This window comes from Puntigrus tetrazona, chromosome 2, assembly GCF_018831695.1.
Source record: "Puntigrus tetrazona isolate hp1 chromosome 2, ASM1883169v1, whole genome shotgun sequence".
NCBI lineage: Eukaryota > Metazoa > Chordata > Actinopteri > Cypriniformes > Cyprinidae > Puntigrus > Puntigrus tetrazona.
In genome coordinates this window covers 5,235,655-5,254,840 of record NC_056700.1, presented here as the reverse complement: position 1 = coordinate 5,254,840, position 19,186 = coordinate 5,235,655, and the positions used below count along the sequence as shown (strand labels likewise).

Sequence of the window (19,186 nt, the reverse complement as noted above, 5' to 3'; positions counted from 1 at the left end):
CACTCTGATCATGTAAATGAGCCAGCTTCCAAACAAAGAAACATTATCCCACTTGAAATGACACATTTTACAAAGTACGCAAGCTGGGTAGGGCCCACAAAACACCAGAGGGCCCCTTTGCTCTTAAAGATGATTTCATTTTAATTTAGTTTTTTAATTAGGTCAGCGGTTATGAAAACATTTAATGTTCATTCATTTTAATATGGCGTTAAGCATTAAACAAGTTAAAGTGTAACAAGCTGCGGAAGAGATATTGTTTCTCAAGCGCTTTCTGTGGGCTGGGTTCGAGAGGACAGTCTTCTGCACCCCATGGCTCAAACCTGTAATAGTCAAAGCAGAGCAGAAATTTAGTTTGCAGGATGGAAATAAAAAAAGCGTCCCCTTTGCATTCTTCAGCCCCTAATTCAAGAAATCTGTCCTGGAAGCACATAAGATGGAAGTTTACTTGTAGGCTCGATGAGCCATAACTGTTCTGCACCCCTGAGTCTCCCGTTGCTCCCTGATCTCCAGCTTGCAATTATCCTCTTTAGTTGATGATGTCTTTTGCAGGTGCCTGTTTATGCTGGGCTACCAGTGACTACCATAGTCAATTGCATTGATGTATTTGTACAAATTTGTCTTTGTATTCAGACACAGACCACAGGGTGAGATAATCCTACAGCATCAGCAGTTCACATATCATCTCATTAGGAAAGTGGGATACATAACTGGGACATTTTATGGCTTTAGTCCAGCTAATTTAGGAGTTAATTTATCTGCTAGTTTAATCACAAAAGTTCACTAAATCATTTTCACTAGGTATATGCCTTTAATATTTATTTACAGCTAGGTTCATATATATTTGGAAAATAACACCTTTTCATAATCTTGGCTCTGTATGCCACCAGATTAAAATTTCAATTAAAAAGAAGAAATTGAAGTGCAGACTTTAAACAATAATTCAAGAGGATGAACAAAAATATAACATTTTTACACAGCCCCCCTTTTCCTGGATTCAAATGTAATTGGACAAATAAATATAAACATAAATATAATGTTCATTTTAAACAATTTGTTGAGAATCCTTTGCAGGCAATGACCGCCTTACGTCTGGAACTCATGGACATACACATAGACTGGGTTTCCTTCTTTTTGATGCGTAGCCAGGCTTTACTGCAGTTGACTTTAGTTGTTGTTTGTTTGTGCATTTAGTTTTGTCTTCAGCAAGTGAAATGCATGCTCATTTGGGATGAGATTAAGAGAATGAACTTTTACCTTCAAAACTCCTTACTTTTGTTGTATGTTTGGTTGTTTGTTTGCACTATAAAGCATTGTCCAATTATCTTTAACGATTTGGCAGACAGTATATACTATGCACTATGCATGATTCATCACAGTATTTAACTTTCAGCATTGTAGGCTCAGTTATTCTCATTTACTATCAGTTATATCTGTTATTATCATTAATCAGAATACTGTTGCTAAAGGACATCAATATTGATTGCATACATTAAAGTTGAATATAATTATTGACAATTGTTGAAATATACAAATTAAACAAAGACTAATTCAGAAGTTAAAAGGATGCCCACTGCATTGCAAAACATTTCTTAAAAATGACAATAAAATAATTTAATGTATCATCTTTGAATACATGGATATATTATAACTAACACGTAGTACTTGAAGAAAAGAAAACACTAGAGTATTAAAACAAATATTAACAGATTGTGAAAAGCCCTTTTATTTTATCTTTTTCTACACTGTCCAATAATAATAGACAGAATTAGATTTATGTGTCTCATCTCATCTTGTACAGTTCACCACCGTCAGTAAGCACATTAGTGACCAGTAGGGAAGCATTGATCTGTTTCTCTGAATAGAGAAGACCTGGAGTATAGAAAAGGGTAAAAGGTTACAAGTGAGAGAGAAAGAGATTTAGTACACCGTAAGTGCCTTGTTTTACAGGCATAATACTTTAAAAGCACACATACCTAAGTGTATGGGTGGGGAAGGACAACTAAACAATGTGGCTTTAGTTGAAGTAGCTAACACTATTGACTTTAACAGCTCATTGAAGTCAGATTGAGTGGAAGTGGCATGTTTTTTATGTCTTCAACAATGAAAAGTCCCAGGAGACTTTATTGGTAGAATTGATTCATTCAGTAGTGGTTTATTCCTGGTTTACCCAGACCACCTCATCTTCTTGGCTGCTGTGTGATCCAATAATCAAATTTACGTCCCCATGCTGAGAATCGATTTCCAATGTGAAAGAGGAGTTAAAGGAACTGTGTTATACCATCCCAGCATGTGACATTCAACACTTTTTGTACTGTAAATATTCTACCAATAGTCAATGATGAGTGACCTCACTGCTTTCAAAATTGTATTTCTATTTAAAATACTTTCAACTGCTTCATATTCTCTTGATGTACAGAAAAATCTTTTCAACTTATATCAAAGGAAATTCAAAGGAAGCAGTTTCATTGCTATATAACTACAAATGCTTAAATTTAGCATTATTATAATTATTGCAATTTTGAATTCTTATTATCAGTGTTTGGGGTAAATCACATTTCAGAGTAGAATTACTGAATTCAGAGAAACAACTATGTTATTCCTAAATATCTAAAAAATGTTATGTTAATTTTGCCTTTAGAACAATCAAAAACATACATTCATCACCTTCATTACTCATTTTTTTTACACATTACTTTTTTAAATAGGAAGGAATTATCCAAGTTACTTTTTCAAATAAATAATATCAGTTCCACCAATGTGTAGATGGAGGCAGGAGCTGAAGCCTACCATTAAGTCTTCCTAGTAGAACTTGCTCTATAGCAATGTCAACTTAACTTGAAATTAAGGGAGTCCTTACCTCTGAAAACAGACATGATCACTGTCTTACATGTCTGGATAGTAAGCATGCTGAGATGGCACTCATGGCTATGGCTATGCTGAGGTCACGGCTCTCATGCATTATAAAGCTGCCCTTGGCTCTGCCCAGGCCAGACCGCCTCTGTCCTGCTTGCCATACAGCGACAAGCAACTAGAGTCACCACGCTGTTTCTCTTTGTTGGGTGATGTCAAAGAATATGTACTGCTATTGTAGAGTGTGCTTGTACTCCTAGAGGCAAAGTCAAACCTCGCTCCTCATAGGCCAGGAGAAAGCTTCTATTATTTAATGTGATATTCGCTGTTTGGCGACAGCCGACCCTCTATTCCTACCTCCAAAACACACAAAGAGTTGGTCAGATCCACACATCTGAGCTATACGGTTGACATAGAAAATCTATGTCTCACGGGACACAGACTCAGACTATGTAAACCTGCAGAAGCAGGGGAGAAAGCCTCTAAGACCATTTATTTTTAAAAAATGAAATAAAGCGACCTTAGGGATACAGTCAGGCTGCTCTAAGACTTTAACCAGCCCTTCAACATGCACAAAGGACTGATGGACAGAGCCTGCAGGTCTCCTACATTAGTGTCACATATCAGCCTCATATGCAAGGGTTTTTTCTCACGACACATCTAGGCTAGTCCAGGTCTTATTCAGCGGCTACCCTGTAGATCGCTTACCTTAATGCAGCCATTTCCTCATTAGACTCAAAAAGAGTAATTTTTATGCGATTTCAAAGTATTACCATGCTAAGCCAGTTTGGTGGCCAGACATCAAGATCTCAAAAACATGCCCCCAGCACGCTGAACAATGCAGAAAACCACACTAACCTACAAGAATAATGATTTAAGAGCAATATTACAAGTTAACCAAGATTAATGTTTATTTTGCCAGGCAAGAATAGTTTCCAAATTGGTTTAATTCATAAACATAAATCAACAAGGAGAAAGGATGTTGTTTGCTCTCTTTTTGAAGTCCTTTTGTTCCTTTGGATATCCCTTTTCAGATTAGTTTTATTGCATGGCAGGTTTTTGGTTTCAAGAAATGAATCCGCTCCTTACATTACATAAGAGACTGCTTTAGCACTGATTGCACGGCCAGAACCCAAGATGGTCATGGTACTCTTTTGGTCATGGAGTCAAGATGGTCATGGAGTCTTTTTAGCCCTTGGTAAGACCCCATATTTCTATGGGCAGGTGTGCCTTTACAATAGGCGTCAAGGCATGCTGTTGTTACCACAGATGCATCCAAGACTAGCTGGGGCACTGTAAGCAATGAGTTTGCAGCTTCAGCCTACTGGAAAGAACCTCAACTGCAGCGGTACAGCTTGCTCTTTGCAGTTTCTGGTCTACTGCTTCAAGGCAAGCATGTACTGCTCCAAATACAGTGATGGTAGCACACATCAACTATCATGAGGGAGTGTATTCCTGTCGCATGGTGCTCACCATATCTTCCTTTGGAGTCAGATGCAGCTCAAAACACTGTGTGCCATTTCTGGTTCAGAAGAGCTCAATCATGCAGCCGATACACTTTCATGACAGCTCATGCTCCCAGAAGAATAGAGAATTCATCCTGAGGTGGTTGAGCTTATTTGGAGTCGATTGTTCGTTTTCCAAGAGTCTTCCCACTGCTGTCTATTTTATTTCTTGACCAGGCCTCCCATTGGCACAGATGTGCTGGCACACAGCTAGCCCCTGAGTTTACTCAAGTACACATTTCCCCCAATAAACCTCCTTGAACAGACCTTGTGCAAGATCAGAGAAGACGAGAAGCAGGTTTTTTTGGTTGTGCCGTTTTGGCCTATCTGGACCTGGTTGGCCAACCTCATGTTTCCTTCAACAGCCCCTCCCTGCAGAATTCCCCTGAGGAAGGACCTACTTTCTCAGGGGATGGGCACATTTTGCAAACCACATCTTGAAATATGGAACCTACACATCTGGTTTCTGGACAGGACATAGTAGACATCTCAGGCAGTGATAAATGTTATCAAGCTACAGCCTCATCTACAAGGCAGGCCTGTACTCTCCTAATTTATACTGTTAAGTGCTTTGATATGATCTGTGTTGTTAAAAGCGCTATATAAATATTTTTAAGTGGTGGTCCTCTCATAAAGAGGACTTGCAGAAATGCTCGGTTGGTGTGGTGCTTTACTACCTGCAGGAAACGTTGGAGGAGGGTCTGTTCCCCTCCACTTTAAAGGTGTATGTTGCTGCTGTTGCAACATACCATGATGCAGTGGATGGTACATCCCTTGGGAAGTATCATCTGATCATCAGGCTCCTGAGAGGTGCAAGGAGACTAAATCCTTCTAGATCACACCTCACCCACTTCCTGGTATTTCGTTGTGGTCCTGTCAGGATTGCGGACTGCCCCCTTTGAGCCGCTTCATTTGGTTGAGCTGAAACATCTGTCTCTCAAGACTTCGTTCCTGATCACATTCACTTCAGTTGGGCTTGCAGTGCAGCTTGCTGAACCATTCCTTATGTTAGGATATGTGTGCTTGATTCAAGTTGTTCCCTGTCAGTAAGTTCTGGGTCCTCCATTGGCTCGCAGTTCCAGATTTGGCAGTGTCCAGTAAAGAAAATTCCATTCCCTTCCCTCCGGACCCAGCATTAATGTTTCTATTTGCCAAGGGTGGTCTTCCACCTTGTAGTCCTGAAAATTTATATATTACTGTTTTCACATGACCTTACTTCTGTAATTTTTCTCTGCCCTGATGGTTGCCTGTCAGCATTTGCATCTTCAATTTAAGAAACACTTTCTTAATTTTTGCATTTTCAATTGGGACCTATTAACGCCATTTAAGTTGATGTGAATGCAAGCTGACATCTTATATACCCGTTTCTTATATAGCCTTTTCCACTAGTGCTCAGAGGTGACTGGGGCTCCTAAATGGAGAACCCCTTAATTTCAGTTAAGTAAATGTAATGTCTCTGTTCCTTCCTTTAGGGAATGACGGTTACATATGTAACTGAGACATTACTTTCTATGTGTTGAATGACAACACTCCTGTCCACATGTTGAGTGAAATCGGGAGTAAGAGCAGTGGTGTTGTGTGCACTGTGTGAGAACTCATGTTACTGTAGTTCTAGGCTACATGTCACAATGCATTTACGTATCTGCATAAAATAGATTCAGTATTCCTCAAAATCAATTAAAATAGTCAAAGGCAAACTCTGAATATTATACAAACCAACAATAATTTAATATTTTAAATGAGATAAATATAATTTATGCATTTAATCCCATTATATTAAATATTGTCTTTGCTACTGACCTTCTGTTATCCAATTCAACCACACTAAGCAAATATTTTCAATTTCAATTTTATTGTGCAATAGTGTTGAATTCTCTTATCCTGAATTATATTCTTCATGCAATTTGTTTGAGCTGTTCTCTCCACTGTACAGACATAAATTTACATTTTCTTCAGCCTCAGCCTCATTAATTTCCCTTCTGTTGTAAAAGGACTTCTTTTACATTTGTAAAATAAGAATTTTATATATTAAAAACAAACAAGCCAGCCCTGCTTTTTTACTAGGAATGTAACAATACTCATAATATATCATACGGTTTATGGTAACAGTCCATATGTTCACTAAAATGATTACCTGCTGCAACATCTTTGCAATTTCTTTCCAGAGTGTCCCCTTCCAGACTGAGGATGATGACTAGGCTATCAAGGTAATACTGCAAGTAATGATCATCTCCATTACAGGAGGTCCTGTGAAGCTCCAAGCAATTTTCAAAGGATCTAGAGGAAGATGGGCTTGTCGATAAGGTGCCATAACCAGAAGTCTCAACCATCTCTGTTATATACAGAGGGGACTTTAAAGATAAGTGGCATCCCAGATGATCTCTCTCATATAGGCCACCATGATTACTTCAGCCTCTCAATGGACATGTTGACACCTAATCCCAACTTCATGGTCGTGGATTAGATGTGTCAGACCTGTATGAAAAATGAGGCTCAAAAACAGAGCCCAGAGCCTGTTCACTCTCTATGGAGAAAGTTGAGCATTTATACAACACGTGAGATTAGAGAGGAACTTTGGGCTGGAAAATGTGTAGACGTGTACATTCCCTAAAGAGTTTCTACTCTAATGCTGATCAGCACTGTGAAACAAATACATTCAGGAATCCATTTAAGAACTCAGTCTGCATGGCAAAACTTTAGAGGGCAGATCAATATTAGCAGTCCAGTGAAATCACCTTAGAATGCTTGTCAATGGCGTTAACTCCACTTAAAATACACAGCAGGAAGAAGCAAGAGCTCTGGTCACACTCAATTTCTGCATTAACAGTCGATAAGTTTCAAAAGGCTGAGAGGCCTATGGTGAGGCTCTTTATTGAACATCTGCTGACAAGATATCTAAATCACCTTTGATGCTGGGTAATTATTTGTAATCGATAGCAAAATAGCAACAACAAAATAAAATGAAAAAAACCACTGTATTATGATGTGTTGCCAAGCTCCTAATGAATAACATGCATTTATGTATTTATTTCTAATCCTATCCTTCACAATTCAATATTTAAATAAAGAGGACACTAAGTCCTGGTCACATAAACAGGAACGAGCTTAAATAGGTTAGATCTCCCTCTGACTTCATTATGAATTGTTAGGAGTCAACATACTTGCCTCATTTTCAGACAAGGACAATTCAGTGATTTGTTAACATGAGATTGCTCCGGGTGGATCACTAAATTAGTTTTGAAGGTGGTCTAGTAAAGTCTAAAAAGTTTAAATACATTTATTTTGATAAATGTATTAAACATAGTGCAGAAATGCATGAGGTGCACAAATACAGTACCTCAGCACACAATTCGCAACCATGGTAATCAACACATTTTAAAATGTAAACATTTCAGTAAAAATATGAACCCATATGAACAGCTGTGGCAACAGCAGTATGCATTAAACCAGTAAAATTTTAAACAATGATAATAATAATTAACATTAAATGTTTTTAAGCTGCAATGCAATTAATGCAATATTGTTCAGTTAAAAAACGTTCTAGAATATTTTGATATGTTGAACAAATACTACAACAAATACTAGTGACCTGTTAATAATATGTAATATGTAATTACAGTAATTACAATTATTAGGTAATAGCTATATACTAACCCTGAGCCTACATCTAAACCTAACTCCTACGCCATGTAGTTACCTTATATTACCAGTACTTTCTATGCTAGGTACACTGTAAGTATATCTAAGATCATTTTCTGTACAATAAATTGCAACCAAAATTTTTTTGTTCATGCTATTTTTTTACATTAGTTAGTAGAACTAACTAACTTTTCGAAAGTTTAATTTTTGACAGTGTATTATGTATTATGACATTAATTGCATAAATTTAAATATAAAACATACAAATACTGCATTAACAAACCAACACAGGTGTACCAGTACAAACCACCTGATCCCAAGGAAAACCTCAGATGCTCCAATTTCAGTCCCTCTTCTCGTGTTGACGGACAGAATTCTCATTACACAGTCAAGTGGTTTTGCCCCCAGACTGTCTGCTCCAGATATGACAGTACCATTAAAGCCACCCGGTCTCATGCAACACAATGAAACAAAGGATAAAAAAAAACTTTTTAAACTGTAACAGCCTTCTAAGGAGCATCAATCGTGTTTGATTATAGCACTGAGGGGTGAGACATATCAGGGATAAACACTCACAAAAAATTCACTATATATATATATATATATATATATATATATATATATATATATATATATATATATATATATATATATATATATATATACACATTTATAACTTATAACCCATAAGACATAAGGTTAATCTACAAACACAAAGATTCTGTCCTTCTACTAAAAGTACAGATAAGCAAAAATAGGAGATCCAAAGGGTCATAAAGGTGTCTTAAATCCACATTGGCTGCACTTTTTAGAGAGACACAAAATAAGTATATACAACTATAAGAACATATTACTGCAGTTTCCAAAAGGAATTAACATTAAAGGCAGTAAATTACTGACACCTTTTAGACAGAGTTTTGATTAATAAAGCATAATTTTCGCACAATTACTTATTACTCATGTGACTTTAAAACAATATTACTATGCTGGGAGATTTGAGAACTGGTGCTTTTAAATGTTAAATGGCGAGAAGCTCTGATTTGAATCCTGTGTAAACAGGGCTTGACATTACCTTTTTTGCTTACCAGCCACTGTAGCTAGTGTTTTTTTTCCCCTTATCGTGTTAAATCCATGCATAATCTTTCAAAACAAATTCTTACATTTATTAATAATTTCATAATAAGATAGTATAGGATGTTACTAATCATACCAATCAACCATTTGGTTGATGGTTAATAACACTTTTTATAAACTCACATTTAAAGGTTGACTGTTTTCACATGTTGCAGTCACACAAATGTGTTTAAATACTTTATATTTGGCACAATAGATCCTTTTTTAGGTGCCTTTAGGACTTTAGTTTTACTATAAGTTTTGGTTATTTTGCCATTGCCTCCTTTTGGCATGCTTACTAAAGGGCACTTTATTTTTGCTAATATTGCCAATGTGATTGCACAGGCACTATTTGAAAAGAATTGAACTGAGTTGACGATGACATCACTGAATCAATGATAAACTGACTTTAACTGGAAAACCGACTGTTTAATATTGCCCTCTTTTTACAGCTGCTTTACAACAGAAATAAAAGATGCTTTCATTACTGAAACACTATTTCTTATTTAACATTATAAAGCTTTGGCGCAATCTGTATTGTATAAGACTCTATATAAATAAATGTGACTTGACTTAATTATCTGGACTTTGGGTAGAAGGACAGAAACATATCTTCATCTTAATTTGCGTTCTCATGATGATTTTTCGTATTTGGGTGAACTTTGATTGAAAGCTAGGTGTAGGTTTGGGTTGGTTAGCACCTACTTATTACACAGGAATTATAATATTATTTTTGTTAGTCCATTGTATGTGTAAAGAATTTTTAGACTCCAAATATTCAAAGAAACTCACATACTTTTTTGTTACAAGAAGGCTTACGAAGTGTTTCCACTTTACAGCGCATGCAAATCACAGAAGATTGTCTTGAAAAGACTAAATGATTATTTCAAGCCTGGATTCAATTACAAAGCTTAGAAAGGTGAAGGGGGTGGCAATGATAATGTGCTTAAAAATGCAATCCATGTGCGCGACTGAATTTCTTATCGTGCTTATATGCCACATTGAGGTTTTGTGTGACATTTCAGAATGATGAGATTTTTGTAAATGCAAAGGCCATGATTCAGAAAACAGGCTGATTTGAAGCACATAACCTGTAGGTTAGAGAAGATCTCTGGTAATCCACTCTGGCAACACTGGGTGGGTCTGACACACAGACGTACAAACAGCTTGAATGTGTGAACAGGTGATAAACCTGGCAAACTGAATTATGGTTTATATGCTTTCTGCATTTATCCTGCCAAGCAATAAAATGGCCTTAAACATGTATGCATTTTAATCTGATTTATTCTGTGATCAATAAATTTGATTTCATACTTCCAGCCAGAAGCACAGGTTTTTGAATAAACTGTGATTGCAAAACATCCTCTTTGGTAGATAATATTCATACAGAAAAGCTATGCTAAAGGGATGACATTGCTGTAAGTGTGTGAGATATGTGCATCTCCAGTAGAAAAAAAAAGAGCCAATACTGAACCCAGTTCACTTGGGAGCTCGAAGAGAGAGGTTGTTTGGGTGGGCATCAACGCTTCCTCTCTTTAATATTTGATAATAAGATTCAGGATAGCATTACTTTTGCATCAAAGTGACCCATTTCTGTTCTGCAATGTAAAACACGTTTATCTTTTAAATTTAGTGTTAAAAGGCTGACCAAAAACAGAAAAGGCAGTTGGTGGTATTTGAATTAAGTCGCAATCCATCAGCTTGTATATGTGACACACAAAACCCATCTGCTGCATGAGGAAACATGCTCAGAATTTCTTTCTGACTATTATGCATGCTGGCTGTTGGTCTCACATCTATCAGGATCAGCATGTACTTTCAGCATAGGAAACGTGGTTGTGGTGTCTTATATAAAGCAGTGTTGCCTGTTCTCTATGAGACTACACTGATATGCATTCTATCTCAGGGAACGCACTTATGAAAGTTCAATATGTACTTAAGTACAGGCTTATTGCAGATATAAGTAATCCATACAATACACAAGTTTTGTCATACCATGAATGAACATTCATGATTTTCTGTATTGCTTTTCGACATTTAAGAGCGAACTAGATTGTTAATAAATTGTTTTAAAAGGTTTATGATTCAGGGTAAAACATCTTGAGGGATAACTCACCCAAAAATAATTCATATTAAAAAAATGTGTCTAATTTGTTTATTCTCAGGCCATCCTGTCAGCATAGACTAGAATTAAAATTAGGAGAGTAAACAAATTGACAGGAGTTTAAACAAAGCTGGTGAGTATCCTGTAAATTTTCCACCCTGAGAGGTTCAAAAAGACAATGCTACAGAAAATTCTAGGCCAGACATGGATTTTATACCTAGACTCTCAAAATGACAAAGCCCTGTGAATTTTTATAAAGGACCACTTGTACCCTTTGAGTTTTTAATGAACTGAACAAGAGAATAGCATTTAAACAGTTAAAAAAAGAGAAAAGGGAAGAAAAAAAAGAGAAGAATAAAATCAAATGCAAACCACACTTTCTCTGCTGCAGCTCATTTACGATGATCACCTTTGGGATGCAAGCTTGAAGTTACTGGCAGAAAGTACATATAGTACTTTTGCACTTGAATTGGGTTTTAAAGTAGGAATCTTTACCACTTTGTGAATATTTTTAACGTTGTTTGGGGAGAAGGGTGAAAGTAAAACAGCATGTGATTAAAAGTAATATATTGTTGAAATGTAATTAAATTAATTAAGAATGTATTAATTTCACAATGTGGTTTTAAAACATGCACAGTTCACAGTGCATTCTGCACTGCACAGTATATGTAGTAGTATAAAATGTAAAATATGTATTGGAATTTAATGATGTAAAAGTTTGTCCAAATAATGAATTAATGAACTGATGAACTTAAAGCACATTTAAGCCTGATGGTTTGTTACCCACTACTGACAAATCATGTGCCTTTACTGAAAGGGTTAAATTGCATTAATAAAAAAAAGTTACATACTGAACAGGACAGATGAGCTGATGCAGAATTCAAAACATTGTTCCATGAGACAGTAAACACAGTAAGCGCTGCACCTGAGCTCCTCAGGAATGCTGCAATACTGACACCAACAATTGATGAGCTTCAAGTATAGCACAACAGGAACAGTAAAACTAACAGGCGAGTGCAGAATTATTCATGAACGAGACTCTGGGCTTACATCTTCAAGGCAACAAGGATCATTTTCTTGAATATTAAACCACATCTTAAACACCTGAGGTCACCTTCTCATTCTCATACTGAGAAGATAACAAAAAAGCTAAACAAATACATTCTCACTCCCTACCATCACATATTGCCCCCTTGGTCAAGGACCCTTTGGCGTCACTTTTGATGCACAGGGTACCTTTTAGCATAATTTTTCAACAGTCCTCCATTGCATTAAATAAGAAACCCTTTGTCATGTCTTTGGACTCTTTTGTTGTCGCTTTTTGTCTTGTACCATGTGCTCTATGCCCTACCTTCCGTTCCTGTTAATTGCGTCATTGTCTTCACCTGTTTCTTGTTAATTTAGTCAATTTCCTTGTGTATTTAAGTCCGCGGGTTTTGTATTCAGTTTGTCCGATCGTTCGAGGTCCATACGTGGTTTATGTTCTGCTTGCCTGCCTGTTTGTATATTATTATTTTGCCCGCTTAAGAGGATTAAATCTGTTTATTTTACTTGTCGAAGTGCTTTTTACTCTAAACCACGTGACACCCTTTGAGTATTAAATTATATATTGGATAATGATGATAATGGTAATGATATTGCCATTACTTCATACGTGTTGGGGTGGGATTTTTCATTGTAAAAATATTAGCATGTAACCCAACCCCTGACCCTAAACCTACCATTTGTCAACAAAACACACAATATAACATGCAGATAATACTATCATCACTATTTATTCAAAAATAATACATTTTCTAAGTCTTCAAAGCAAACATAGATCCTTGTCCAGGCACTAGTCCTGAGTAGACTTGACTACTGCAACGCCCTCCCTTGTTGGCCTCCGAGCCTCTACAACCAGACCTCTTCAGATGGTCCAGAATGCAGCGGCAAGGGTGGTCTCAACGAACCAAGGAGGGCCCACGTCACACCCCTCTTCATTAGTTTACACTGGCTTCCTATAGATGCCTGCATCAAATTCAAATCCCTGATGCTGGCCTACAGGTCAATCACAGGCTCTGCTCCCTCATACTTACACTCATTAATTAAATCATATGTTTCCTCCAGGTGCCTACGCTCTCTGCAACGAAAGGCGTCTTGCAGTGCCTTCACAAAAAGGTGAAAAATCACTCTTGCGCACCTTCACCTGGTCTGTTCCTCGCTGGTGGAACGATCTGCCCGTTTCCACTAGGGCAGCAGAGTCACTAGCAATCTTTAAAACCAACTCAAAACTCATCTTTTTTCGTCTACACTTGACCCAACATCGATAGCACATTCTTCTTCTCCTGCTCCTTTCTATCCTTTTCTTGTTAAAAAAAAAAAAAGCCTCATGTCTCGTTAGGTAAGACCCCACTCAGAGCACTTATGCACTACTGCCCTTTGCTGATATTAATTTGCTTCTATATGCCTACTCTCATTGTAACGTCGCTTTGGATAAAGGCGTCTGCTAAATGACTAAATGTAAATGTAAATGTAAAATGAGTGATTTGTTAGAAGAATAGGTGCTCACCGTCTCCGTCCACAGCTCTTGCTTTTTCTACAATCTCTGTCAATCAATCAATCAATCATTTTTATTTATATAGCGCTTTTAAAACACAGGTTGCATCACAGCACTTTATAGTATAAAACAGAAGAATCCAATGATAGGGATGTATAATGACAAGATTGCACAATTTGTTATTAAATGCAGAGACGGTCTCTGTAATCATTTCTACGATAATCGCTAGAAGTTATACACTTCAAGTGTCCCCAACAAAACAAGCCAGAGGCGACAAATGCAAGGAACCAAAACCCCATCCATACAGAATGGAGAAAAAACCTTTGGGAGAAACCAGACTCAGTTCTGGTCGGACGCCAGCACTTTTCAGTTCTCTGACCGCCAGACGCCCAGTGACTTAAGTGTGTGTGTGTGTCCAGTTCAATTTGTGTGTGTGTGTGTGTGTGTGTCAGATAGTGTGACTTAGTGTGTGTGTTTGTGTGTGTGCATCAGTGATCTTGTGTGGTGATCTGGTGATCTCTCCACGTGCGCATCTAGGTGTTCTGGTCTCTGATGAACATAATCTCTGGGTGCTGATTGCCATCTTTTTTCGACGTCACAAGTACATTGTGTTTTATGAGTAGTGTTGCCGGTTCCAGCGGATCTAATTAATGCAGCCTAAAAATCCTTTAACGGATTTGAATAAAGTGTGTTGGTGTGTTATGTGTAGGCTAGGTTAAAAAGATGTGTCTTTAATCTAGATTTAAACTGACTGAGTGTGTCTGCTTCCTGAACAGAGTTACAATACAAATTTGTGTTGTGACCGATCACACATGCTAGTGTGGAATGCTATTGGCTCGTGTATGTCTTGTGATCGATTGCGTCAGGGGTACGGGTCAGGAGTATCTTTTTTAGTTTTTCAGTGATTGAAACCGTGTTTTACTCTCTTCTTCGCATAAAGACATCGCATGACTTCTTAAGGACTGAACTGAATTAAGGAAGAAAAATAGTGTGATAAACAGGATTGATATAGATTGTGTTCATGGAAATAAAGAAAAATAAATCAAGAATTGACCTTTCTGTGAACTCGCTTGGCAGCATCTGCTAATCTGCCAGTCTTTCAGTCTCTATGTGAATGTAGTTGTTTTTAAACAATCTCTCCAACCTAACTGATACTGTCCTCACCATCTACCTTCAAATCAGTGAACCCGAACAACTATAAAGGGCTAGGCTTACCAGCATTTGTTAGAATGAGAAAAGATATTGGCAGACGCGATTTGTAGCGCTAGTAGCGCTCAGTTGCTTGCTCCACAGCCAGTGGTGCAGCGCCGGGAGCTTTGGCATTGTCATAAATATCATACACTCACATTCATTCACATTTTTTATGTTACAGAATGTGGATGTGAGCAACATTGTAGATTTTATGACCAAAAAACAGATTTTCAGGAAAGAAAGTAATTTTTCATTAAGATTATTTTTTGCCTAGCAATCACTGTGTTGTAGATACAGTTGTTTGACTTAAAGTAGCTGTATCTCTACTTTAATTTTATACCTTGCATTTATGCTAAATTTAAACCCACATGCTAAAACAGTTAGCTGTGTTATGACTGTTTGGGGTAGGGATAGTTATAACAGTTCATTAAAATTGTTACAGCCAACTCCTTCCTTATGATGATTCCCATGAGTCCAATTACATCCTCTATTAAAGGGTTAGTTCACCCCAAAATATAAATTCTGTCATTAATTACTCACCCTCATGTCGTTCCAAACCAGTAAGACCTTTGTTCATCTTCAGAACACAAATCTATCTGACCCTCCAAAGACAGCAACACAGCGGATGATTACGCACACCTGTAAGGAAATGCGGTTGTCAAAAGCTGACAGTGTGAACATAGCCCATGTAGGTCTGCTTGCTCGGTCTGTTTGTCTGCCGCATTGCAGCTCACTGGAGATGGACATGTGCTTGATTCAAACTGCCTCACTGTGCTTCATCCAGTTAATAACGGATGGGATATCTAAAGATTTTCCAGATCAAAGAAATAGTCCAAATTGGAACACCAGCACACATTGGAATGGAGTGAGACCAGTAGAATAAAAATCAAGTATTATTCCATAAAAACAATGTCAGTCCCATACTTTGGCATTTCCAACAGTCAGAGCCATGGAACTAATTGCAGGAGTTTTAATTTAGTTGTTGTTGTTTTTACAGAACTTTGCAGTGAATATTATAATACTCAGAATCTTTCATCATAACCCCATAATAACATATTTCTCTGATGATGTGTGCACAAGACTGTATGAGGCTGTATGAGTTTAATCTATCCATACCAGCAACCTGTCTCACAAATATTTTCAAATAAAAATTAAGGTTGTTTATTCTAACATGGAAGCATATTGGTTATTTTAGTTTTTGAAATGTTCCAAAGCTCCTAAACTCAATGCAAATATTGGCATAGTGAAATAAATCATGACAATTTCTGTGATTTTGGTTCCAAATCATGGGTCCTATGTTGTACAGTGAGAGAGGTTCAAATACGCCATTGTCAAGGTATTGCAACCAAAGATAGCCTTCACGATACGGCATGATCATTGCTGCTTTAACATTTTTTTCTCATGTTATTTGTGCATTTGTTTTTTTCTAAAATTTTTGCTGTCACACCATAGGACACAGTCCAGTTTTTATTTCAACTACCCAAAATACATAACTTGCACACTCACCTAACTTAAAGTGCTATATTGTGCAGTATTTGTTTCCAAGATATTCTTATAGCATCGAAAAAATTTTACTATTTTACCTTCTTAGACTTTTTAAATGGCCGACCAATGAGATCTGTGAGAATTAACTTTACATTTTACAAAGAAACACTTGTTCACTTAAATCGAGTCAACAGCAATTAAAAAAATTCAAACTAAACTGAGAGCACTGCTTGTGTAAAATAATTTATCCTCATTACATTTAGGACTGTTAACGAAGTGTCAGAGCTGTCTTTGCATACCCATAGCAATGTGCTGATTTTATACTCATTAATGTCAGTCACAGCTCATATTACCTCGGAGAAGCTGGGCATTAAGCTCCAATGGTGACAGGCAACCTTCAAACTGAGTTCATTACATTTGCAATTGTAACATTTGGTAACAAAACACATGCTTACGATTTCTGGAAATATGGCTAAATTTCTCAAAACTGCCACACACACAACCACCAAACAAGCACACAAGATGCAAAATGTCAGATCTCTTGCAAAAAGCAAACACATCATTTAAAAACTATTTTTAACTTGTGTTTTTGTATAGTAACTGCACACACATCAAAAACAACAACTACACATGGATGTGAACATGTAAACCACTAAGTGTGTTATGCTTTTTTCGTGTGCAGTGGCATAGTGTTTGTCAAAGCATTCACATGTACATTTATGTACTGTTGACAGGGTATGCATACTCAGTATACTGTAGATTATTTGCATTGTATTTGAATAAGGGATCAACAGTAACAGGCAATAAATATATTTGAAGACTCAAACAACAGGCTTGTTACTGCAATGTAATAGGGGAAAGTGCATAGTGTCTCCTGTTTGGCTCACACAAAACCTCATCTAAATCACAAGCAATGTTCTCTCTAGATAAACAGTGGGGCACATAGTGTCATTGTGTCACTGGAATGGCATATCCATCCCTGGAAAGCACACTTGTCTAGTGTCAGCACAGGAATCTTTATCACTTGGAGAAGAGGAATGCATTGCATAGAGGTGGTGATTGTATACCTTCCAATGTCACACAATGTCATGAATTCTATTGGGTCTAAAAACGAAAATGGTGGCAGGTTGAGCTTTTTAAAGGTTGTGCATGGTCATTAAACCAACTGCGGACCAGAGCAGTCAGGTGAAAATTTCACATCTCTCCCAGATTACAAACCTTGATTGCATTGATTCCATTCCTCTGTAACTGGGAATGAGGACATTGTATTTAAGAAAAGTGATGGTTACACTTTGTACATAATTTTGGAACTACATGTCAACTACATGTTAACTAATTCTTGATAAGTTGCAATTACATGTCTACTTAACTCAGTAGAGTAGGTTTAAGGTTGGTAGAATAAGTTGACATATACCTATAAAGTTTTTTAGTATGTTGTATGGTTGTGAGTCACAAAATTGTTAGAAGACATTACAGGCCGTCTACTAATACTCTAATGATCTGTTAAGTTGACACGTAATTGCAAATTTATTTGGTTGTTAGTAGAATAACTAAAGTGGAATATTGAAATAAAGTGTTACCAAAGTGATAATGTAGGCAATATTGTAAGGACTAAGGGTGGCATTGTGTGACATGCTTTCAGTTCCAGACTCTCTTAATTGAACTATGGCCTAATCCTGGCTTAGGCTGAGCCCTGTCTATGAAACACGGCCTTAGTGTCTATATCTGTGGTCTCAAAATTCAATTCCTGGAGGGCTACAACTTGCAGAGAGTTTCAGTGTGTTCAAATCATTTCTGATAAATCACATTTAATGAAAGCTGAAAGCACATGAACGCCAAATCACAAAGTCATTATGAGTGGAAACTTGTTTTCTTTAAATTTTACTCATTTTCTTTTTGCTTACAAGAAAAACGTGTCGGATGCAATGGGGGCTGGATGCATCCACAGACTAAAGATATGTAGCGCCTGGCAGTTAGGGTGTGGTAGCATCTTGAGCAGACTTCAGTGCCTGAACTCCTCTGAGAATATCTTCCTTACATTTTCAAAGAAACCACAAGGTCTTACCGGAGTGTTGAGCAGTCGGTTTTCTCCAGCATCATACGTGAATTTCGAAACACAAGTAACAAACGGGATCATTTTGATTGATTACGCCCTAAGCACTGAGGTATGCAGTGAAATAAAAGTTCAGTCCCATATCAGTTACACTTGGTGAGAATGCTCTCATGAGCTCTGTATCCAAAGAGGAAAAGGGTCCAGCTAAGCTGTTTTGTTACAGTCTCGGACCAAGTACATGGGTCTGAGGCTCACAGGGCATTGATCATGCTTCGTGGGACGGAAGGACCTGTGATCCAGTTTTTCCAGTGCCACCTTGGTACATCTGGAAACTTGATGGGTCCACACATGCATCATCACAGAGACATCTTGCTATATATTCAGGCAAATACTCAAACACAGCTGACAACTGCAGAGTAATAGAGTGATACAATTAGGCTTTTAGCATTTTAGAGGAAAAGGGGGAAATATATATAATGTGGAAAAAATTTGAGTTTCCTGGTGTATTTTTTAGATTGTATTTCAATTTGCATAGGAATAACTTGCAGCTTGGTTAGAGGTAATAAATCAGATGTAACAGTATTCTCACACTGTTTCCAGTTGGAGTGGACCTGGGGAAGTTGATTCATACTGTATATTACAGCAAGTTGGGCTGAATTGATCAACAGAGGGAAAGAGAGATTATACAATAAGTGTCTGTTACCATTTTC

The 19,186-nt window shown here is 37.3% G+C and overlaps 1 protein-coding gene across 1 annotated transcript in view; it reads left to right on the top strand.

Moving 5' to 3' along the window:
- The first annotated feature begins 4,152 nt into the window (after window positions 1-4,152).
- LOC122361101 (parapinopsin-like) overlaps window positions 4,153-19,186 on the top strand; it is a 26,403-nt gene continuing 11,369 nt past the window's right edge. The window contains exons 1-2 of the mRNA XM_043262062.1: window positions 4,153-4,239; window positions 4,973-5,165. Of these exons, the coding sequence (XP_043117997.1) occupies window positions 4,153-4,239; window positions 4,973-5,165 (280 nt within the window). The remainder of the gene's footprint in view (window positions 4,240-4,972; window positions 5,166-19,186) is intronic.